This window comes from Podarcis gaigeae (assembly GCF_964106915.1).
Source record: "Podarcis gaigeae genome assembly, chromosome: 12".
Taxonomy (NCBI): Eukaryota; Metazoa; Chordata; class Lepidosauria; order Squamata; family Lacertidae; genus Podarcis; species Podarcis gaigeae.
In genome coordinates, this window is record NC_139688.1 from 14,730,013 (window position 1) to 14,755,896 (window position 25,884).

Here is a 25,884-nt window from a genome sequence, read left to right on the forward strand (position 1 = left end):
TGCGGTGCTCATCTCGCTTTATTGGCCGAGAGAGCCAGCATACAGCTTCCGAGTCATGTGGCCAGCATGACTAAGCTGCTTCTGGCGAACCAGAGCAGCGCACGGAAACGCCATTTACCTTCCCGCTGGAGCGGTACCTATTTATCTACTTGCACTTTGGGGCATGCATTCGAACTGCTAGGTTGGCAGGAGCAAGGACCGAACAATGGGAGCTCACCCCATTGCGGGGATTCGAACCGCCGACCTTCTGATTGGCAAGTCCTAGGGTCTGTGGTTTAACCTACAGCGCCACCCGCGCCCCGTGTTTTGCTGGTAGTAGTGTCTAAATCAGGACACTTGCAGAGTGGCCCTGGGTCCAAAACACCCTAATTTCTTTAAGATGCCCAAAGCAAGGGCTAATTTCCCTTCTGTTAGATTTTTTTAAAAAGTCAAATTAAAGAAACAAAAGGGAAAAGCATATTTTTCTGCTCTGGCCACAGGGGTAGTAAGTAACAGGAACTCTGTTATGGATTCTCCTCCCTGCCCCCTCTATAGGATTACCCTCCTAAACTCCCATCCCATACACACTTAACCTGATAGCATACCCCACTTCTGGGGGCTTACTTCTGAGTCAACAGGGATAGGGTTATGCTACACAGCAATTAAAGCTGTCGGTGAGGGTTGGCAGAGAGGAGAATTTGTGTTCCACTCTTCTTCGGAAGAGCCGGGGGCAAACGACAGGGCTATCTTTTTCGCGCAGCATATAGTTAAAGTGTGGAATCTGTTCCCACAAGGTGATGGCCGCCAATTTGTACAGCTCTGAACAGGGATTAAGACAGATTTCATGGAGGAGAAGGTATTGATGGCTACTTGGCACGATGCCTAGATATTACCTCAAGTCTGAGAAGGGGTATGCCTCTGAATATCAGTTGAGGGAGGTGATAAGCAGGGCATTCATGCTCTGCTATTGCATTCATTGCATTCATGCCCTGCTTGTGAGCTTCCCATAGGCATGTGGTTGGCCAAAGATGGACTAGATGCGTCTTTGATCAGATCCAGCAGGTATCTTCTAAAGTACTTAGAAATTCTAAGGTCTTCCAGCAGTGTTTTGCCTTTAACAGTTCTCTTGCGGGCGGAAGGTAGAGAAGTCAGTGCTTAGATAAATCCTTCAACTTCATCTCTGGAATTGTTTGCTTGCTGAGGGCTTTGTGATTCCTAAGCATGCTCTAATCCTGAAATCTATACGAGGTAATCCACACAGTTTTTGGACCCGTAGCAAAACATAAAAGCAACACGATTGCATCTCCGTTTAAAACAAAGTTCCCCACGGTCTCAACTAAAGCAGTTATTGTGTGCTCTATAAATAGGACACGTTATGGGCAGGAGGTCACAACCCCCCCCCTAGTCTCCTAGCACTTCCATGTCCATTTAAAAATGCTCACTGAAGCAATTATTTAGCTTTGCTGCAGTCAAATACGCTTTCAAGCCAGCAAATGCCATGATTGAATGAGTTAGACGTTTAGACGTTCCATTTAAACAGAACACTAAACCATGGTTTGGCATTATGTGAATAAGCAGTGAGGAGTCTCAGTTCGCATACTTATCCTACTGCACACTGATCCTGCTTTGAAACAAACCATAGTTTATCATTTCATCCATACCAGCATCAAATCCTGGCTTAAGATCCTGGTTTGCAGGGCAAGTGCTGGTGCGAACAGTCAATCCCTGTTCCCAGGGAACTCTGGGAATTGTCAATTTCCGAGAGGAATAGGGTTCTCACAACACCCTTAAACTACAGCTCCCAGGATTTGGTGGGGGGGGGAGAGCAATGACTGTTAAAAGTAGTTTCATAGCATTTAAACATATGGTATGGATGTGATCTAGGACTGTTGTTGTTGTTTAGTCGTTTAGCCGTGTCCCCATGGACCAGAGCATGCCAGGCACTCCTATCTTCCACTGCCTCCCACAGTTTGGTCAAACTCATGCTGGTAGCTTTGAGAACACTGTCCAACCATCTCGTCCTCTGTCGTCCCCTTCTCCTTGTGCCCTCCATCTTTCCCAACATCAGGGTCTTCTCCAGGGAGTCTTCTCTTCTCATGAGGTGGCCAAAGTATTGGAGCCTCAGCTTCACAATCTTTCCTTCCAGTGAGCACTCAGGGCTGATTTCCTTCAGAATGGAGAGTCCATGGGACTCTCAAGAGTCTCCTCCAGCACCATAATTCAAAAGCATCCATTCGTTGGCGATCAGCCTTCTTTATGGTCCAGCTCTCACTTCCATACATCACTAGACCTAGGACTAGGGAGACCCAAATTCAAATCCTCACTCAGTCAAGAAGCTTACTGGGTTACCTTGTGCTATATTTTTTGGCCTAACCCATCTTACAGGGCTACTGAATATAAATACAACAATTAAACTGAAAATAAATAAAACAAACCAGCACAGCAATTAGGCTTTCTCATTTTCTCTGTGATTGCAAGGAACCTGCAGGCTTGTATTGGCTCTCAACCCACCCTTCCAATTGGCTGGCAACCTTATAATCCTTGTCAAATAAAGATATCCTTGCCAATTAAAAAAAAAATCCTATAACAGACTCTTTTAAAATTCTGACTCACAGCATCCAGTCTAATTCAATTCATTGCTACTGATCCATTTTCTTTTACAGGCAGATATGTGTTTACTTTTCTGTTTCAAACCCTTTGCTGTATTTATTGTCTCCCTACTGAGAAGAATGAAAGATCATTTATTTACACTGTGAGCAGATGGCCTTGGTTGAGGCACTGACTTGTGGGAAATGTTTCACTTCTGTATTTGCTTTTTGATAATCTTCTGTTCCATTGCACTTAAAGCCATAGTGAAAAATTGTTTTAAAAGCAGAGACAGGAAAGGAATGGAATCAACTGCCTCCTTCCAAGCGCTTTCTCCTCATCTTAAAAATGTAATCATTGCCCCATAGGACATTTTATCATTTTAAAAAATCCAAACATCTTCATGTAGTGCAAGGAACTCCTGCAGAGTCTAAGTATAGCCCTACAACTAAGTTCTTCAGCCACAGTTCCTGGACTACAGCTCCCATGATCCTCAGACAGGTCAGGGATGATGGAGTTGTAGTACAACAGCATCTGGGAGACTCAAGGTTGAAAAACTATATAGTGCAGGCAGTACTGAACTATATGCAGGGCAAGCTCAATTTGTTGTGTGAGATGAAGATGGCATCAGCCACCTTCTTCCATGGACCAAAACCAACTTTTAATCTGATTTCAGCACTGGTGATGGGACAACATCTTCCACCAAGGCTACCTCAGAGCCACAGAACAAATTGCTTAGCACACAGTTGTTCTCCAACACCTCACTGTTGCCTGCCCCTCAGCTATCTGCCACCTAAAGCGCCTGCCTCATTCTGCCTACTGGTAGGGACAACCCTAGCTAGATGGCCCAATGGTCTGATTTGGTACAAGGCAGCTTCCGATATTCCCATAAGACCTACTATTGTGCTATTTGCTGCTCCCCATTGCTCCTGCCCTTGGAGGGGTAGAATGTCATCATTGGGGAGTTAGGAATGTCTTTTCATTTATGGTGGGAGTGTCCACTGGTGAAAGAGTTCCGGTCTAATGTGTACATACTGTCTCAAAGACTACCAGACAAATGATCCCACAGCGCTCACTTCTAAATATAAGAGATGGTCATATTCAAAAACTGCAAGCTAAAGAATTAGTGGTGTGGCTTCTGGCAGCATCTAGGATACCCACAGCACGAAAGTGGAAGACCTTCAGATATCCCTGTGGTATGAAAGTGAATGGAATGTGGCAAGGGCAGAAAATATAAAGGTTTCCAAAGGCTTAGAAGACCCATAACATTTTTTATACTGTGTGGTCAGATCCTATCATTTATACCGGCACAACTAACTTCCAGGATGCTGTGGCACCATATGCAGGAAATAGGGACATCTAAATGTTTCTACCAACAGATGTCCCCTCACATCTTCTGATTTTGTTGACAAATTTAAGAGAATGGATATGTCATTTCTGATATTTTTGTATTTTTACATTTGTTTTTGTACGTTTATTTTACGTGTAATGGAATAAAATAAAAGTAATTTACTAATTACAGTAAGTAATCATGGAAACACAGCAGGCTGGCAGAAGGGGTGGTGGATAACCCTGTCCCATGCCAGTGCTGACCAGGAGAAGGGACCTTCCTTTCATTTGCAGCCAGCATGGAAATGGAGGCTACAAGCATCTTAACAGCTCCTTTCATTTGCAGGCCAGTAGCTTTTGTGGTGGCGCTGTGGGTTAAACCACAGAGCCTAGGGCTTGCCGATCAGAAGGTTGGCAGTTCGAATCCCCGCGACGGGGTGAGCTCCTGTTGCTCAGTCCCTGCTCCTGCCAAAATATGGTCTGAAGCTCAACATCAAAATGAAAGCACGTCAAGAGCAAGTAGATGAAGAAGAAGAGGAAGAAGAGTTTGGATTTGATATCCCGCTTTATCACTACCCGAAGGAGTCTCATCAAGCGGCTAACATTCTCCTTTCCCTTCCTCCCCCACAACAAACACTCTGTGAGGTGAGTGGGGCTGAGAGACTTCAAAGAAGTGTGACTAGCCCAAGGTCATCCAGCAGCTGCATGTGGAGGAGCGGAGACTCGAACCCGGTTCACCAGATTATGAATCTACCGCTCTTAACCACTGCACCACAGCGTTTCCGAGCCCTGCTCTGGTTTGCCAGAAGTGGCTTAGTCATGCTGGCCACATGACCTGGAAGCTGTACGCCGGCTCCCTTGGCCAATAAAGCGAGATGAGCGCCGCAACCCCAGAGTCGGTTACGACTGAACCTAATGGTCAGGGGTCCCTTTACCTTTAGCTTTTGTGGACTTATTTGCAAGGCTACACAATTGAATCACTCTTTTCTTTTCACTCTCTAAGTTGTCTTCTTACCTTTAAAACCCACGGTTTTGGCATTTTTTAAAAGCTCCAGGCATCTTATTTCCTCTTTATGAAGCTCCAGCTGCAATCTGCATTCTGGGTGAATCCCATTTACCTGTTAAATTGAACAAAGGACACGACTGAAATATATTCATAACACTAAGCACACCTAATCATTTTTATTAGGTTTTTCAAGAATAAGTAAATACATTAGCATTGGAAGTTATAGGCTGGATAAAGTATGCTGATACAATTGCTGATACAAGTGTCATTAGAATGTATCATTACTCCTCAGAAGGTACGTGTAGCAAATAAATAACAATTTACATGCAAATCACGATGCATGCCAAAATATATGTAATCTACCGAAAGAGCAATTTACATCAAGATGTTCATTCGTTCCAATGGGACTACTCTGAGTAAGGCTAGCACTGGGCACAACCCAATGCCATTTGGCCTGAAAACAACCACTGGTATCAAAACATATATTTTAGTTCTATAGCAGAAACTGAGGAATCCTTGACGTGCTAAGAAGGTACTGATAACCAGCTATGAAGGCTGTGGTTTTTCATTTTAATGGGTAAATGTCTGATGTTGCAGGTTGAAAAAGTTAGTAAAGCAACACATTGCTTGACCACAGGGAGTCACTAACTTCTCCAGCCCAGATCCTAGGGAAATCTCTCTAGGCACAGGGCACAGCTCCAAACAAAGATATGGAAGAACCTGCTGCTGTCCAAGGTAGCCTGAATAATCCCATTACAGTGGTACCTCAGGTTACATACGCTTCAGGTTACAGACTCCGCTAACCCAGAAATAGTGCTTCAGGTTAAGAACTTTGCTTCAGGATAAGAACAGAAATCGTGCAGTGGCAGCACGGCAGCAGCAGGAGGCCCCATTAGCTAAAGTGGTGCTTCAGGTTAAGAACAGTTTCAGGTTAAGTATGGACCTCCGGAACGAATTAAGTACTTAACCTGAGGTACCACTGTACAGGGATGCCTCACCTAGGCCCCTCAATAACTCCTCCAACCTTATCCCAAGTCCTCAATTCATCACCCAAGTCTGCATCACCCTCTAGGCCTCAGGAGCAAAGGTGTCACTAGACACAGTGCATAGCCTAGTTGGCTTCCAGAAGGCTCTTTCACCAGAGGTCTACTTGGAAGGAAAGATCTATTTGGGAGGAACAAATTTACTTGGGAATACAAGGAAGATCCAGCTGCAAGCATTGACTCAGCAGAGGACCATCTCTGGTTTAACAGTTTCCACTGAGGCTCATTAATGCCTTTGTTTGAGCTCTGGCCTCCACAACCAGGTGCCAGTAGTGGCCACAGGGTATCTCCCAGGGGGCTGAGGTCAAGGCATTGTGGCTAAAGACGCAATGGCAGAAACAAAACGCAAGCCACTGACTTTCTGGTTCACCATTCAGTCTCTTAACTGCTACATTTACTATGTTGTCAGCACCTAAGGTTCCCCAAACTGGGCTTTAAATGTTGGCAGCCTGGTGGCTCCCAAGCAATGTCAATGGGAACTTTGAAAACCGCACTCTTCTGTACAAAGAAACATCCTTGATTGCTGCCTTGAACATTCCCCAGTGAACAATGCCACTACAGTTGGCAATCACTAGTCACCACAGGGATATTTGAAAATATTGATTGAAGTGACTCACAGCTTTTCAGAGCAACTTGAACATTATTATAAATGAAGGAAATGTACATTTTTGTTATCAAAAGAGAACCTGGCTAACTATGGAGCAGGGTGGAAGAGAATGCATCTAGTGTGATAAGAACAAAGCAGAATATCACAAGTTTTAATGTGACGACTTTTGATTCTTCTCTCCTTTCCTCATACATCTTATTTCTTAAATGCTGTGCAGTGGGAAAACCCATTGTAATGCGCAAGCATTTCGGTTACTCTTTGTATTAATTATTCTTCTGAACTGGAATGGTTCATTGGTTGCGTAAAGGCAGGGGTCAGCAAGGTGTATCTTGCCTGGACCGGATCAGTCCCATGGAGTTCCCTCTGTGGACTGGATCGTGTGTGCGCCTATGATTTTTAGTATCTGCGTCTGCGCAAACGCGATTTTTGGCGCCATGGAAGCGAGTCCCCATGCGCCGGTTTAGCGCAGCATGAGAACGGGCAACTCAGTTCAGTGGCAGCTCAGGGGCCGGTCAAATGACCTCCACCGGCCTCTTCCAGCCCATGGGCCTTAGCTTGCTGACCCCTGCGTTAAAGTACCACAATACACAACCAAACCATGGTTTATTGTGACAATAACAATTCTAGCCTCTACCTGAGCTCACATACTCTTCCTACCTGCTCTTCCATCAGCATTGCCACAAGGACTGTGGACATGTTTGATTTTTTTTCTTGGAAATATAAAGTGGTATAGAAATTCTTCATCATCATCATCATCATCATTATCTGAACCCAACAAACAGTGGTTAGTCTTAACTATAATGTATTGAAACAAGCCAGCTTCTAAACAGTGCAGACTGAGATTAACCACAATTTGGGCTTCAGCCATAATGTTAACAATATAAGCCTTGTTATATTTATGCACAGGTGCAGTGCCAGGGAAAAAGTATGGCAACCATGAAAAAATAGTGGTTTCTAATGCTTGTTTCCTTTTCCAAGTATCTTTCTTGGCTCACAATGTTCTAATGTGTGGCACAGTTCCTTTTAGGACTGAAAGTGTCCAGAGAATAGTTTTTCTCCGTCTTGCATGGGGCTAGAATTTGTGTGCATCCAATGAAGATTGGAAGATTCAGGGCAGATAAAAGACATTTCTTTCTCATGCAGCAGATGAACTATGGAGCTTGTTCCCAAAGAAAGCAGCGATGGCCAGCAATGCGGATGGCTTTAAAAGAGGATTAGACAAATTCATAGTCAGAGGCAGTAACGCTTCTGAATACGACTTGCTCACATCCTGCTTGCAGGTTTCCCACAGGGGTCTGGTTGGCCACTGTGAGAACAGGATGCTGGAGTAGGTGGATTACTGGCCTGATCCTGCAGGTTCTTATTAAGATTACTTATGAGAATCACAAAACGAAACATAGACGCAGCTTTGTGTACCACTAGTGAACTTTAATTCTCAGTGTTTATCATTTGTCGATTAAACAAATGTCTAAAAATATTCTTTTTTTAAATCTTTAAATCACATGATTTAAATGTTCTCTAAACAGTGATTTAGCAGTGAAGCTCAGGGTGCTGTTTGAAAGATATACATCAGCTGCGGAAATTGCAGAAGATGTGCAATGCCCCCGCTCGCTTTATTCCAGGCGTGCCGCATTGTGCAAAAGCGTTCATTTTCCAACAAATAAGCCAGTTTGAATCATATGCACTTTATGAAAGGCCTTTAGGCACCAAGTGATCTAATGAATTCACAGTGTTGCGTGCTTGGAGTCTGGAGTTATTTCCTTATGCACATTTATGAAAAAAATATGATTTTGGAAAGTAGGGAATACAAATTGGCATTCTACAAGCCATCGCATAGGATGAACTGCGACCATTAAATAGTTCACTATTGTAAAAAAGAAAAAACACCTTTCAGGGACAGGGAAAATAAGCCATTTGGAAACAATCCAACATTTTTAACTGGCATCATTTACCAAGCTTGGTTAATAACAGGTGGTTCCCTGCTGCTGCAAGATCCTTTTATGCAATTCCACCTGATGTGCGAATTAAACAGCAGTTCGATTTTGCTCAGTTCGGCAGCACATATACTAAAATTGGAACGATATAGAGAAGATTAGCCTGGCAAAACAGCAGTTGGATAAATCACACTTAACTACTTCCAAGTCCTGGAAGACTTGATCCTATAGTATGTTGCAATAAAACAGGAATCAGGAATGTGGAAAAACTGCTGTGCCAGAGTAACAACATTGCCTGCATTTTTTTCACTGGGCATCACACACACAGGTGATGTGTGGCATAAACCTTTGCAGAGGACTGATGGAGGGATGAGCACTCACAGGGATGATTCACCCATATGGCATTCCAAGATCCAGTCAGAATAAGGAATGCTAGGCTAAACGGACAAATGACCTCACTAGAAAGCAACTCCACATGTTCATTATAAAACAGAAAGGAAAGCAAACACATGAAAATAGAGGAGTTAAAAAGCCAGGCTACATAATATAGCTTAGGGACATGGGTGGCGCTGTTGTCTAAACCACTGAGCCTAGGGCTTGCTGATCGGAAGGTTGGAAGTTCGAATCCCCGCAACAGGGTGAGCTCCCACTGCTCTGTCCCAGCTCCTGCCAACCTAGCAGTTCAAAAGTACATCAAAGTGCAAGTAGATAAATAGGTATCGCTCCATTGGGAAGGTAAATGGCATTTCTGTGCGCTGTTCTGGTTTTGCCAGAAGTGGCTTAGTCATGCTGGCCATACAACCCGGAAAAACTGTCTGTGGACAAAAGTCGGCTCTCTCGGTCAGTAAAGCGAGATGAGAGCTGGAACCCCAGAGTCGTTCGCAACTGGACTTAACTGTCAGGGGTCCTTTAACTTTACACCTAACTTAAGACAAGGGCTTTGGGTCACTTCACACATTATATACATGGGTTTGTTTCTGCAGGAGCACTCAGCAAACTGCTTTATTTCTGGCAAGTACACAGGAGGCTGCTGTCTCCTGAGTGAGACCACTGATCAATCTTGCTCAGTACTGCCGATGCTGAGTGGCAGCCTGGTTTGAAACAGAAGTCATTCCCAGTTCTACCTAGACATGTTGGGGAGCTAAACCTGGACGCAAAGCTGATGTGCTGCCACTGAGCTGCCCTTCTTCTGCATGATGCCTGTGATTGCAAACACATGCTTCTGTTTACAAAACAGCTCCTCATCCAGGGTTTGCCCTATGTTTTCCAGAGTGCAAATGATCACATGGGAGAGAAAGTGTGAGGGAGATATTGGAAGGATTTGAAAAGAAAGTTAAGAGCAAAGCAGAAGTCTAGGAGGCAACAAGAAGCCAAAAGAGGAAACAGGAAAATATAAAGCTTAAAACAAGGAGCCATGCATTTTTAAATATTAGCTTCCTTTGGGCATATTATATATTCCTGTATTATTATTTTTTTAAATACCCTTAAAAAATTCCCTTTACCTTTGAATCCTATTAATAAACTCAATAAACCCTATTAATCCAAAGCTTTCTATTGACACACTGTTCATTTTACTGAACAGTGAAAAGAAAAGTGTGTGGATTTGTGAATACATGAATCCTATTGATAAACACAAGCATAGGCATGCATGCCAAAACGTTGGGGTGGGGGAAGTAAAATCCCTTATCAGAAAAGCACTGCAGTCATGGCTAGGAGGGTGTAGAATAACTTTTCTTTGAGGTCTGCAAAGAAAATGTCTCAGAACCTCTAAGGAGTACTGAATGCTTTGGGGCAGCCTGCTTTTTACGTTTTCCATGGGTGAAGTTTAAAGGGCTGTTTCTATTAAAGTGGTGAGTGCATGCCATAAAAAACTAAACTGTTGATTAAAAAAACCGCTTTCTGTCCTTCTCAGCAGCATTCACACATATTCCAACTCTACAATTCTATGCTTCCCTCATAGGGTTGTTGTGAGGATAAACGCAAGGATAAACCACCTTGAGCTCTTTGGAAGAAAGAGGTGATGATGTAGGGGAAAGAAGGGACTCCGAATAGAATGGAGAGAAAATTGTATGACTATTCTTTTTGTCCTTACTAGACAATGTCTGGTCAACAAGCTCAAGAGGAAAAAACACACACTTGCAACACACTTCCAAGTAATAAGACTGATTTCTGCATGCAAACTATAATGTCTGCAGCAGCCCCCAAGGCTTTTCCTCCCAACTAGTAATTTGAAAGGGATGTGCATTTCTAAGATTAGAAAGACCATGCATTAACGAAGTGGATTGGCCATTAAGTACCACAAAGCAGGAGGTTCAAAGGGGGAATATTTTTTTCTTCCTCCATTTCTGTCCATCATTAAAAAAGAATTAATCAAAACCAGTGGGCATTGTTTTGTCTTTTTGATTTAGGTGCAACAATGTTTGAAGTCCAATACTGGGGGTTGGTATATGAAATGCATGAACTGGTCTGTATGTCCCAGAAACTTTGCAAGGTGAGTCTCACATTCCTTGCACTAATATTAAGATACCCACCTGCAGCTGCTTCCTGATGTGCAGTGTCAAAACACAAGTATTTATTATGTATGTATGTTCTTACACTTATACCCATGCTTTTCTTCTGTCACAAAACGAAAGGTGGCATAGATATGGTTCCCAGATGGCATGGCAAAATAAAGACTGCCTTTTTATATTTTTTTGAACTTTAGAGCACTTGATCCAGAATTATCATTATTAGACACAAGTTTCATGTTCAAAATTACTAATAGTACAGGCTAGAATTTCCACTCCAGCTATAAATGTCTACAGTGGTACCTCGGGTTACATACACTTCAGGTTACAGACTCCGCTAACCCAGAAATAGTATCTCGGGTTAAGAACTTTGCTTCAGAATGAGAACCGAAATCGTGCAGCGGCGGCGCAGCAGGAGCAGGAGGCCCCATTAGCTAAAATGGTGCTTCAGGTTAAGAACAGTTTCAGGTTAAGTACGGACCTCTGGAACGAATTAAGTACTTAATCCAAGGTACCACTGTATTGAAAAAAATGGGGGCGGGGACTTCACATATTTGCCATTCCTTAATAATTTTGATTTTGATGAGAAAAGGCTTGACATTTGTTGCAGGGGAAAACCAATCTGCATAAAATTATCTTGAGGGTAATATTTAGCCTGGAGGCTAGTTTGACCTCGTGAATAGGACTGGAGGCAATGCCATCAGGAATACTTCTGTTTACAGCAGTGACAGGACTAATTCATGCTGTCTGCTTGGTCCTGATCTTTCTCAATGAATTACAGTAAGATCCAGAAGTTTACAGAGGCAGGGAACACCTCAGAGGAATTATGGGTGATGCTGTACTTCATCCTTTATAGTCCTGCCACGGTTGTGGGTGGAAGATGTCTGGCTCTATAATGCTGAAATATTGAGATCTTACTAGGTTCCTCTCTCCATCCAAAAGTGAACCTGCTTTTCAGTCATGCTTTGCCTGTCATATCTGCAGTGGAGCATTTATTGCTACAATTCATTGCCCCCTCACAATCCACAGTGCTCAAGAGTTCACCAAGCAAATTCACCTGCTGTTATGACTGGGCTTAAGATTCGTTACAACAAATTAGTTACCAGCCTATCAAACAGGGAGGTTAGAGAGGTTGAGTGAGTCCCACACACTTTGTTCCCTAAATGAGTGAAGCAGCAAATATTCCTAAGTCCAGGAATATTTCACATGTGCAGCTGAGCATTTCTGACCCATTTCCACCCAGTCACACCTGCAGTAGGAACTCCCATGCTAAGTCAGCATTGGGAACAGGCTCACACTTTCATCCCACAATTTTATGGAATTTGCTCCACGCTCCTCTTTTGTTACTGGCGATGTGAAAGATCCAAGTGGATCGATTTGAGAACAGAGGGCCACCTATAGCCTAAAGAGAGCAGTCACCCAGGAAGGGGATCCTATGAACGCAGGGTAGGGAGAGAAAAGAGAAATTATTCACGGTGTCCTTTTTTAAATAAAGGGGCTCCGTGGGAGCCCGCGCGTCCTGTGGTTGCTCAGCTATGAACTGCGGGAAAGGTACCTTGCACATGCTCAGAGACTAACCCCGCTTTATGATATCAGCACCCAGGTGAGGGAAGCAGGTGCCGGGGGTGGGGGACTCCACAAGAAAGCAAACAAAGCCAGAGTTACTCACCAGCCCCAAAGTCCACCAACCGATCGAGAAGAGAAGAGCCGGCAAGTTCATCCCAGCCAAGTGCCGGAGGGGCAAGATCAGCTCTCCGGGGCCGGGGGTCGCGGGCTTCCGAAGAGACCCCCCAGCAGAAACATGAGGTCGCCGAGCGGGCGCTTCCCGTCTCCTGGCGCGCACGTGGGCCGCTCCCGCCGCGCCTCCCGCTGGCAGCACGAGTCCCCGGTCCCTCGTCGCCCGGACTGCGGCTCCTGCCTCCGTCGCCTCCCAGCCCAGACTGGCTCCCCGGCACGCTGGGCTGCGCGCTACTGTTCACCCACCCAGGACTCCTCCTCTCCGCCTCCGGCTTTCTCCAGCCTCTCCTCCTCCTCCTCCTCCTCCCCTCGATCTGGTTCTTCCATTGGCGGCCTGGAGTTGCTGCTTGCGTGCTGCGCGACAGGCAGAAATACAACAGGTGATGCATTTTACATTTTTGTTCTGGGGTTGGGCATTTTAAGATTAGGGGCAGGGATAGGTAACTTATTGGACTACAACTCCCTCCCCAAAACAGCTGAGAATTGCAGTTTGTTAAGGAAGCTGGGAATTGTAGCTCTGTGAGGAGTAAACTACAGTTTGTGAGATTCTCTATGGGGTGCTTCCATAGGCATAGTCGGGATTTATTTTAGGGGAGCAGGCTTTATGTTAGGGGGGGGCAGAGACAAGTTATCTGTGGCACAATGCGTCAGTTAGTTGTTTTTATTTATTTATTTGATGGCTACACCCTTCAAATGTATGAGGCGTACACAGTCTCTCTTCATTCTGCAGCCTAGCTTACACCTCTCTGGGTCATAGCTGTCAACGTTTTCCCTTTTTTTAAAGGGAAATTCCCTTATTCCGAATAGGATTCCTCACAAAAAAGGGTGTTTGTTGATGAGGTCAAATGGGATGATGTCAGAGGAGGCCTGAGGTGGATTTAGCGGAGCACGACCAGGCACTGAGCTGAGAGGGTGCCACAGGGGGCACTGCAGCAATGACAAACAATGGAAGGCGAGAAGAGGGAAGCACCAAATTTTGGCGCCACAAAGGTGCGCTGCTGAAATTTGAAATCCCAAAGTCTGCCACTGCGTACTGTCCTTCTGTGGAGCTTGGAGAATCGGATACAAGTATGACGAGTACAATTAATGATTGTATTGAAGCACAGTGTCAAGAAGTATGGGGTCCAGATCAAGGGAAGTCATAGTCCCATTCTATTCTGCCTTGGTCAGACCACACCTGGAATACGATGCTCAATTCTGGGCACCACAATTTAAGAAGGATGTTGACAAGGTGGAACATGTGCAAAGGAGGGCAACCAAGATGATCAAGGGTCTGGAAATCCAGCCTTATGAGGAATGGTTGAAAGGTCTGGGTATGCTTAGCCTGGAAAAGAGAAGACTGAGAGGAGATATTATAGCCATCTTCAAATATCTCACATGGAAGATTAAGAAAGCTTTTTTCTCCTGCTCTGGAGGGTCGGACTCAAACCAGTGGCTTCAAGTTGCAAGAAAGGAGATTCCGATTAAACAACAAGAAGAAAATTCTGATAGTAAGAGCTGATGATAGTGGAACTGTCTTCCCCAGGAGGTTGTGGACTCTCCTTCATTGAAGGTTTTTAAGCAAAGGTTGGATGGCATTTGTTATGGAAGCTTTAGCTGAGATTCCTCCATTTCAAGGGGTTGAACTAGATGGCCCTTGAGGAATATTCCAACTCTACATTTCTATGATTCTTTGAATGCCCATGAGAATGCACAGATCACTTGACATTCACTTCTGAGGGCCAATGTTCTTGACGCCATTTGTGGCAGCTGCACTGTACATCTAAAGTACATGGAACATTGTGGTTTGTTAAGGGTGCTGGGAACTGCAACTCTGTGAGGAGCAAACTAATGTTCCCAGGATTCTTTGGGGGGAAGCCATGAGCTTTAAATGTACAGTGTGTCTGCAGCAGGGCCAGCTCAAGACATTTTGATGCCTGAAGCGAATGGCAAGATGGCACCCTCCCCCAAGACACAACCAAAAGCCAATTTGACTGGTAGTTGAATCTTACTCCAATACAAGTGAAAGGAATGAATCTTCCACTATACTTGAGGGAAGCAGGCTAGCATAGTGGGTACACGGCAGGCCATGCCATATGGCACACACAGCTCTGTCCCTTCCACGCCACTGAGCATCTGCCACCCAAGGCAGTTGCTTCACTCTGCCTCATGATAGGGCCAGCCCTGGTATGCAGCCTCATTCCCTTTTTCCAATGCTGGCTGACTGGAGCTGGCTTATTGCAACTAGATTGGCTGGCTGGCATGAGAGTATAAAAGTTTGTTCCCTACCCATACACTCAGGAGATTTGCACTAGGTGCCAGATTTCAGCGTTGGATCCTCATTAACGACAAGAAATCTAGCCACATCCCAAAATAGGGGAAATAACTCTCAAGTAAAAAACTACATTCAGAAGATCAAAAAGGAGCTAATTCACAAGCTATCCTGGAAGGTCTGACCAGTGGAAAAAAGCTATGCAGGAATCCAAATATTTGGAAAGTATCTGTATGCACATAATTTCTGTTTCTCCCCTTTGTTCTTGCTAAGTGTCCATGTTTGCACTGAAAGACGTCAGTAATGGAATGGAAGTATTTGAGGAGGAAGAGGAGGAATGTGGGGTGTGGCAACAAGTCTGGCGTAGATCTCAACCCCCTTCTCCAGTTACTTTGTCATGAAAGATGACACCGTTTTTCTGGCCTTGCACCCGAGAGGCGAGAAGGGAAATGCACCTTGAGTGCAGAGAGAATTCCAGATCAGAATCACGGGTCTCTCAGAACAGTGTCCTCTGGTGTGTGTGGACTATGGAAGACAGTGAGAACTCTGACAGCTTGCCTGGCTGTGGTGGGAGTGCACTGAACAATTCTGAGCCGCCATTCCTTTCACCCTCCACAATGCCCCGCAGGCATGTTAGGAGTTCATGACAAGTAAAATTAAAAATAACGGGGAGGCAGAACAGGCCTTGATAGCAGACCCTTTCAGGGCTTTGGGGCCCTAACAGCCGCCCAGAGATGGCTGGTGCTGATGTCAGCCTTGTTCCAGATTTATGGTGCGCTGAAGGTAATTTCATTTGCCTCCCTCTCCAGACTGCTTTGCTTGTGCTGCTGGGTGCTTTGAGCATGCAGCGAAATGCATGAGGCATGTGGCTGGCTGACCTCTTTCTAATCAGGTCCCTGCTTTGATCCGTGGTGTGCCTAGAGTGCCAATTCCATCAAGGCATCCTGCCGATCTATGGCATGCTGGTTGGCAGAGGTGTCGGCAGATATGTTTATTTCCCAAGCAGACTGTGCTTTCCCAGAGCACAGCAAATCTGAAGGCAAGCAAGCAAAAGTGATCAAATAGGACTCTTAGGAAGTTAACTTACACTGTCAGCTCACTGGTTCGTCTAACCTGGGACTATCTGTTTGATTGACAACAGCCGCTCAAGCCTCAAGCAGAGATCTTTCTCAAGGCTGCTTGCCGAGGTCCTTTCACTGGGTTTTCTGCATGAAGAAGCAATGTATGAGCATAAGAAGAGCTCTGCTAGATCAAGCCAATGGCCCATCTTGTCCAGCAGTAGTCAACCAGATGTTCATGGGAAGCCCACAAACAGAACCTGGGTGCAACAATTTTATCCCCACCTGCAATTGACAGCAGCTGGAATTCAGACCATAGAATTCAGGCCATAGAAACAGATACTATATATCTATGAAAGTTGTTTCTTTGATCACTATGCATTGGGACAGCTCTTAAATATCATGACCATTTTTATTTTACATGGCAGTTCCATGTAGATCAAGGAGCAGGCTTTTGCCTACGCTTGGATACAATTTAAAACCAAGATGGCGGACCGAACCTTTCAAAACCAGACTGATTTTGGGGTTTGTTAGAATTCCCAAACAGTGCTGTGTATGAGGCTGCTACAATATATATGCTGTATCACTGAGCTAATGGCCAAACAAATTGCCTCAGTTACATGCTTGGTACATTATTGATTTATTATTATTATTATGCACTGTTTTCCTATACTAATGGTCTTAAATCAGTGCACAGTATTATAAAACGAAGAACTATGAAATGTGTGTTTGTTGCTACTTACACAGTCTCTCCCCACCTGTATATTTAAATAGAGTTTAAACATCCTAAACATTACCCTCCTCTCAAATTGAACTGGGGTCTGACCTGGGGCTGGATGTATGGTCCTGGGGCAGCGTGGGGGAGTGCTACTGGGAAAGCCAGATTGGGGTCCTGGGACGGGGCAGAGGGGTCTATGCACAGCCCTATCACGAATGCCAATGAAGTTCTTGACCATTGTTCATGTTCTAAATAATGTACTCATATCTAGAACATGATGAACTTTCATGAGCAGGTCCAGGGTTCCCTTTCTTTCATTATCCTGTTTCCTTTTTCTCTCTTTGGTTCCTTCTTTTGCAGTGGTGTTCCTCTGTTTTCCTTTTCAAGGGGGGTGGGGGATGTTATAAATAAAAATCTAACCTAGATAATCCAGTGTTTAGAATCTTTGCCCATTGATCCAAGCGCAGTTGCTAAACGCCAGTGCCTTTTGATAGCTGCATGAGAGAGAGATAGAAGGCAGATGGCTCATTTTATATACTCTAGTGTGGGGAATACTGTGCCTGTGGAAGTTCTGCCTGCTGGAAAGTTCTTAAGGGAACAGGAACTTAGAACCCTAAGATGGAAAACATACACAAATAGTAGACCCGGGTCTCCATGTCTCATGCATGGCTAGATATCTGCCACTTTAAGTTTTTAGAAACAATGCGTTTCCTCCTATCAAGAAGATTCACCTGTGAAATTTCTGACTTCAGATCTTTTAAGAAAATAAGAAAATACTGGAAGGTTGTGGCTACCCTACAGGGGGAGGGAACCTGTGGCCCTCCATATGTTGCTGGATTGCAGCTGCCATAACCCCTGACCACTGGCCATGCTGTTTGAAGCTAATGGAAGTTGGCGTTGAACGGCATCTGATTCCTCACCTCAGTTGTTGGCTTGCAGACCAAATATATCACTCGGGGTGCACGGAGAAGCATCCAAAACTCTGCAGTCAATAGTTGTACACTTGGTTTTCCCGCCTGTCCACTGATGGGAAACATTTGCTTACCTCATTACGTCTTTCTGAATATTTAACCTACCCTTTACAATGTTTGTGGGATGCGGGTGGTGCTGTGGGTTTAACCACAGAGCCTAGGACTTGCTGATCAGAAGGTCAGTGGTTTGAATCCCTTCAACGGGGCGAGCTCCCATTGCTCGGTCTCTGCTCCTGCCAACCTAGCAGTTTGAAAGCACATCAAAGTGCAAGTAGATAAATAGGTACCGCTCCGGCGGGAAGGTAAACGGTGTTTCCGTGCGCTGCTCTGGTTCGCCAGAAGTGGCTTAGTCATGCTAGCCACATGACCCGGAAGCTGTACGCCAGCTCCCTCGGCCTATAGAGCGAGATAAACGCCACAACCCCAGAGTCAGTCATGACTGGAGCTAATGGTCAGAGGCCCCTTACAATGTTTTCAGCCCTTAACAATTTTCTCTCATCTGCCCCAAATTTGAAGACATTGATTACAATCAACACAGTTTGGCTTCTAGAGTTTGGCAATATTGACCCAGTTCAGTTTCTTGCCTCGATTTGATCAGCCTCCACTCTGCACCCAGTGAAACATTAGTCACAAAGCCTAATCTATGAAAGGTGGTGCATGAAAATAAATATGTGAATAGTTGATGGAGTCATAAGGTCACACGTCTGCCGATGCCTTTGGCTGCAAAGCAACTGAGCTGAGTGATATATCGTTCTTTATAGAACAAGTAATCCGGGTCAATCTGATGTCCATATTGCAGCAATACACTTGGCTTCTGCGTTAATGGGAAGCTTCACTTAAACATGATTTATTAGTCTATTAAAGAGAATGGAAAAGGAAGTCAAGTCTTTTCGTTTGGGAGATGGAGGCAGCCAGGATATATGTGTGTGTGCGTGTCTTCTCTTCTGGCAACAGGTTGAAGAGCTGTTCTTTGCTGCGGAGCCAAGACAGTTGTTAGCTGATATCACCATGCTGCCTCTCTGTTTAAATGGCTTTAATCTGAATAATTTCACTTCATCCTATGCATTAAGCAGACAAGGCAAAAGAAAGAAAGAAAGAAAGAAAGAAAGAAAGAAAGAAAGAAAGAAAAGTGGGAAGGGGAATCGTTTTGTTTCAACTTTATGATGTTGTCTAAGCTTCTATTTTATTCATATATATATATATGCACAGCACAAAAGGACAATGTATTGGGAGGGAGGAGGGGGGATAAATCAGGCAGTGAGGTTATCAGATACAACATCGCAGGTTCTTAGATACAAAGTTCAACAAATCATGGGGCTGCATGATGAAGGAGGGTACCTGACTGATGCTTACTCTCCCTCTGATAGCCCCAGCAGTGCCAGTCCAACAGCATCCTGTTTTCTACCTCTGCTACATTGAGACTAGCCCATTGCCTGTAGCCCCCACCCCTGCCTCAAGAAAAAAAGGTTATTTTTATTTTCCTTTTTAGGTAGGGAAGGGGGCGCAGGGAACCAACAGAGGTGTGAATCGCTAATTTGGTGGGGTTTTTTAATTTGTTTTTTAAAAGCTTCTCTTAGTAAAGTATTTGAGTATTCTGAAATACTAAAGAAATGCTTTGCCAAATACTTTTTTTTCCTTAGAGGGGCGCTTTTAAAAAACATGAACCAATGTTTTTGAGTTTGCCCGCCCCACGTTTCCACATTTGTGGGATTGTGCAGTCCTGGTTTTTTTCTTTTTCATTGAAAAAAGTCTTCTTCTTGTTAACCCTTATTTCTGCTGACCCAGAAGCAGACATGTGCGTTTGTTCTTTGCCAAACTCCTAAGATGAATGCATGCCCGTGTTTACAGTTTCCATGCAACAACTTTCCATAATAATTGCTAAATAAACAAGTCCACTTTCAAATCTTTCATCCTCCACTATAAACAACTCAGATAAACACCCACAAACGATGCAAGAGGAGTGTGGAATAGTGAAGAGCACAACGGGAGGAGAAGGGGACCTACATGCCACATGGCAGAAAGTATAACTGGACATCTAGCCAAAAGGATGGAGGTCTATTCTGTGCTCTGGACTGGAGCTGTGCTTTGACTTGCCACTCAAGACGAAATATAGTGGGCTAGATAATCTTGATTGTACCCTTAGTCGCCTCTGTTGGCCAGGCTCCCAACAGACCATTGATTTTTCTCATTGCCTTGGCCTCTACTCCAGGGCTAGCTAACATGGTGCCCTCCAGATGGTGGGAAAACAACTCCCATCATTCCTCATCATTGGCCATACTGGTTGGGGCTGATGGGAGTTGTAGTCAAACAACATTGGGAGCTCTCCTTGCTCTACACTAGTGCTTCCCAAACTAGGATCTTTAACTATTTTGGACTGCAATTCCCACCATCCCTGACTGCTGGTTCTGCTATCTAGAACCGCTGCTATCTGCTATCTGTAGTCAAAGAACAGCTGGAGACCCACTGCTCTACACCGGGTACCTGCTTGAGTCTGTCTGGAACATTACTCAATATGGCGGATGCTACTTCAAAAATAGAGGTGTAATAGGAAACTCTTGGCCATTCATAGAATGTGCCCCGTGCACACAAGAAGGATTGGCTAGGTGTGTGTTGACTTTGCTGTGACTGGTGTGTTCTTTGGCACAGCGACTATGTGATAATTTTATCAGGTGTGCATTTTTCAGTTACTGCTTAAAATGTTCAAACTCTCTTTGTGTCGCTTTTAAAAACTGAAATTAGAAATTGAAATTTGGTTAGACCGAAAGACAGACATTCAATCTGCCAAGATTCTTAGTGGGGGAAAGTGCAAAGCAGTCAATAGTGACGGTAAGCAAAGTCCTTTTGCTTGGTTTTTTTTTTGCGCGATATTATTTAATTTTATCATAAATATTCTCTTGTAACTGAAAGGTAGGGCACCTGTCTTCCAAATACACAAATTATCACCTTGCCATTCCAAAAGACAAGAGTTAAGCTCATTTGTCAACAGAGACATCTGAAGTGGGGGGAGCCTCCTGCATGGACTTCCTGTGTGATTTAGTACCCTGGAATTTGAGGCTCCTGCTTCAGATATTCACTGTCTAACTTGGGGGAGCCAGGCAAACAGAAGGGACCGAGCAAAGCACATACTCCCTCACAAGATGTGATTTGCATGGCCGAAGAATACTGTAATTAAATAACCTAACAGAGAGTCTTATCTTTATTCCAAGCTGAGAAACCATGCTGCTTCTAGTTAATAATCATGTCTAAATCCTTACCTTCTGCAATTTCAAGGGCGTATTCAACTAAGTTCAGCAGAAGTTCTGCTGCTTTAAGATACATATAATGCCTTCCAATATTTACCCTTTTTAATGCCTTCCAGTATTTGCTAAAAATGGAAAACTGCTACTGCATAATTTTTGCTCAGCTCCAGAATGTACACAATAAATCTGCTAAATTTCCCTAGCACCTGCATTTATCATGCTTCATCTTGTAGATTTTTTTTAAGCTAGAGGGCATAAGGAGCCAGTTATAGTATGAATTGTAATAGTTTTCTTCAAAGTTCACACACCATGTTATTCTCTGAGCACTATTCCTAACCAAAATCAGGCATTGTTAAAAATAAATAAATCAATACCCAGCTCTCTTTTTTCAAAATACAACTGCATCTTTATTTTGAATTCTATTAAAGCCACATATATAATCTTTTATATATATATAATCTTTTGTCTGATAATTGGATTTAGAATGAGCCTTTCAAAAGTTGCCCTATCTCTCAAAGATACCACATTCCTGTAATTATGCAAGCAGAGCCCATCAGATCTGAAAGTATTGAAAAAGCAAGGGCCCTGCTTGCCCCACAGCCAGAGTGATATTTAGCAAAGTATTTTTACAGTATCGCTGTTCACTTAATCTTGCCTTGCAATTTAATAAAATGATTATTTTCTCATATTGCATCACCAACACTTTTTTTAGAGTCAGCCTGCTCCTTGTAACCATCTGCAGTTGAGGGAGAGAAGTCTGGCCTAAGCTTTTAAAAATAAATTCTCTTCCAAACTGAATATCTTGTCTAATGTAGGCTGGATTTGACTGTGGCCAGGAGGGCAACCAAGATGATTAAGGGTCTGGAAACCAAGTCGTATGAAGAATGGTTGAAGGAGCTGTGAATGTTTAGCCTGGAAATGAAAAGACTGAAAAAACTTTCTGACAGTAAGAACTGTTTGAGAGCGGAACAGTCTCCTTTGGTATGTGGTGGACTCTCCTTCTTGGAGGTTTGCAAGCACACTGAACCCCGTTCATGGAGCCTACCTCCCCACCAAAGAATGAGACCAGAGACCAAAGTATGGGTTCAAATTGGCCACAACTTTATTTAACTTCAGAATGTGGGACACTTGGAAAAGGCCTTGGCACGTAACCCTCTCAGCCCATCCAGGACTGAGGATGTGCAGGGCAATGAGGTGCAGTGGGAGGGCATGCCCTCCCACCTTACCTCAGCCGGGAGTTTGACCTACATGCTGCCACTCTAGGGCCACGGACTGCCACAACCAACCCTTTAACAGGCCCTGCAAATGCCGCTGTGTGGGGGTGCATGAAATTCCCCCCTCCCCGCAACTCAAAGATAGACTAAAGGATACCTTGCCAAGGCCTAAAAACCGCCAAAGTTGTGACAAAATGCTACGGGGAAGGCAAAACCTGCCAATGCAGGGGAAATTCCTTCCTGGTTCTGAATACAGCAACCATCTTACGACCATAGCAGTGCCCACTAATCTGGAATGCAAAATATTAGGCTGCAAGAAAATATCATTAATTTGGGAGGGGTGGGTAGAAACCTGGAAGAGAAGAAACAAAGTGAGGTTTGGCCAAAGGGGTCAGCCTCTTTCCCCTGGCCCTTGCCCTGCCCCCCACCGACCGTCCATTGTCCTCCCAGGCTGGGGGCGGGACGATAGCCCCTGACCCAGGTGGGAGGCACTGGACCAGGCAAGCCCGCTCAGTGTCGCACAACCCGCCCACCTGTTGGGAAGGGAGGGCAGAAATTTTAATCAGAGGTTGGATGGTCATCTGTCAAGGGTGCTTTCGTTGAGATTCCTTCATTGCAAAGTAAAGAACTTCTGGGAAATGATATATAATGAGATGAAAAAGATGGTGAAATATACATTTTTTAAAAAACCAGAAGCATATTTACTTGGTATTATAGGTCAGGACATTAATAGGCAAGATGTTAAATTGTTTTTATATGCAACAACTGCGGCAAGAGTATTGTTAGCCCAGAAATGGAAACAAGAAGAAATTCCGATGAAAAAAGAATGGCAGACGAAAATAATGGACTATGCAGAATTGGACAAAATGACAGGAAGAATTCGAAACCTGTGGGACCAGAGATTCACCGAAGATTGGAAGAAGTATATGAACTATTTGAAAAGCAATTGTAACCAACAAATTACACTAGTAGGACTACAAGACGTTTTATAAGGAGGAATATATGAAGTACTACAAAGTAGATAAAGAATAGAGATACTGGTTATGAGTTTTAAATGTAACAGGGAAAATAAGAAATGTATACTAAGAGATTAGATTGGAAAATTTTCAGACAGAACTGATGGAAGTAAAAAAAAATGAATAAGATGTAAAAATATGTAAAAATAAATTTAAAAAATACTGTTGAAAATGCTATGTTAAAAAAACTTATATATATATATATATATATATATATATATATATATATATATATTCATTGCAGGGGGTTGGACTATATAACACTTGGGCTATGTTACAACTCTACTATTCTATGATTCTTCTTACTTATGTATCCCAGTACATATATGCATTACAGCAATATGGATGTGATCTGGAATTCCTCCAGATCATAGGAACATCAAGATGAATGCAACAGATTAATGGCTCAAATATTTAAGCCAAAACTTGTAGCCATGTGTTAAACAGGTGGCTTTTTTTATTCTTGATAGAATGCCTGAAGCCAACAAAGACACGTTTTGGAGTGTGGAGTTGGACATAGGATCAGTCTAAATTATTGCCTGCATTTGCTGCTTTTTTGAAAGAGCAAAGAGTTTTCCGTGGAACAACAAAAAAGCAAGAGATGTTTTATGAAACTTCTGGCCTGCATTGCACAATTTACAAGGAGCTTTAAAACACAGTAGAGTTCTTTCCCCTCCCTTTCAAATAAATGTGATAGTTTGACATTTCTAGAGAAGACAAGCCTTCTTACTAGGTATAATAGGTGGAGAGTTACCAAGAGAAGATAAAAGACTTTTTATGTATGCAGCAACGGCATTGAGAATGCTACTAGCCCAGAGATGGAAGGAAGCAGGAATACCAACAAAAGAAGAATGGCAGATGAAACTGATGGAGTATGTGGAGATGGCAAAACTGACAGAGAAGGTCTGAAACCAGGAAGATCAAGTATTTTCTAAAGACTGGAGTAAATTTGTAATTTATTTAGAAGACCACTGTATCCAGTTAAAATCTTTGGCAGGGATGTAATGACACATGTAATGTGGAATTGTTTACGGTAATTATGGTTATATAATAGATGGATAATGGTAAAAGATGCAGCAAATTTAAACTTAAACATGGAACCCATGGAGGGAAGGAAGGAGGTCCGAAGGTTCAAAATAACCTTGTATTTAATGTTTGAAATGGTTATGCTTCATATATATAAAATTATCAAAAACCCAATACTTTTTTTATTTTTTAAGAAAAGACATTTCTAGAGAAGACAAACCTTTCTTTGGTTATTCCTCTACCCAGTTTTTAATTATATCTGAGAAAGAACTTGTAGTCCATTAATTGTCTCTTTCCTGACACAGGCAGTATAAATAACTTGCTCATTTGTTGAGCATGTTGGGAAACAATTGAGAAAACCCTGCTTTTCTTCCATAGGTGTTCTGCTTTTCCAAAGCCCATAGTACTGTACAATTACAAAATGCTTCCCTATTGTTCCTTATAAAAAAGTGATAGCTACCAGCTAGAACCTGACCACCAGGTGATAATGCCCCAGAGTTTGAACTTCACACAAAAAAAACAATTGCACAATACATCTTGATTTTGAGACTCAATAGAAATTAGAATTAACATTTTAAAAGACTTGTTGATCAGCTTCATTTCCAAGTTTTTAAAGCTCTCTGCCTTAATGGGAGAAAGCAGATCCCATAATTCCACATAGTCATTTGCAAACTGGAATAATGTAGGCCAGTTCAAGATATTATAAGTCAGACCATTTTCCAGCTAGTCAATGAGCGATAACTCTTCGATTTATATCAAGCAGAGTAAAATGATCATTTGTAGATCTGCAGAATGAGGAGGGATGCTGGTTTCTTTAGGTCTAGCACAGTCTTAGCTTTACAAATTTACCAAATGTTAAATTTACAGTTTAGGATTAGACCTTTAAATGACATTTATCAATGGAGACCTTGTGAGGCATCTAGTCATAAGCCTGCATTTTTATCAGAGCTTCTATATTTTATCAAGGCTTGTATTTAAAAATGAGCTTAAAAAAAAGGATTTTCAAATGTTTCATGCCAGGCAGAAAGAACCTTGGCAAGAGGTTTTTCTCCTAAGACAAGGGGGCCCCATTGATTTATAGTAGAAAAACAATTCTCAAAGTCATAAAAAGGGAGAATTACATATGCTGCCCCAAGGCTGAGAAAACACAATTAAAGGCAAGGGTAAATAGTAAAATAATACCAATGTGCCTCCCAGTAAAATGAGCCAGATCTTCTTTCTAAGGTTGAAAGGCCAAGAGCAGTGAAAAAGGCAACTGGCTTGGCTAGAAGAAAAGAGAGCATTTTAAGGAAATATTTTAAAGCTGTTTCTTTCTTAAACTGAGAGAGTTAAAAAGGTTAAATGTTGGGAAGAGCTAATGGGAGAAGCATCTAGCTGGCTGGGAAAGGAGGGGGAAAGGGGGGAGATGTAAACTGAAGAGGCTTCTTTTTAAAAGCTGTTTTTTACTGAGTTCCTTTTTACTTTACAAAGGCTTTATTCTTTTAAAAGGCTACCTATGATAAGTGAATGAAATATATTAGCTTAAATATATTGGCTTAAATGTAATTATGCAAAGGATTTAAGGAATGCTAGATTCTTATTTCATATGGTTGTAAGAGTTGTATTTATCCTGAAATTAAGTCAGCCACCAGCCTAGCCCCCCTGCCAGACAGAAGACGCCATC

At 43.1% G+C, this 25,884-nt stretch overlaps 1 protein-coding gene across 1 annotated transcript in view; it reads right to left on the reverse strand.

Moving 5' to 3' along the window:
• The window catches only part of VIPR2 (vasoactive intestinal peptide receptor 2), a 55,896-nt gene extending 42,912 nt beyond the window's left edge, over positions 1-12,984 (reverse strand). Inside the window, exons 1-2 of the mRNA XM_083705062.1 lie at positions 12,661-12,984; positions 4,910-5,012 (exon numbers count right to left, since the gene is read on the reverse strand). Of these exons, the coding sequence (XP_083561188.1) occupies positions 4,910-5,012; positions 12,661-12,711 (154 nt within the window). The 5' untranslated portion in view covers positions 12,712-12,984. The remainder of the gene's footprint in view (positions 1-4,909; positions 5,013-12,660) is intronic.
• Between the last annotated feature and the right edge of the window lie 12,900 nt (positions 12,985-25,884).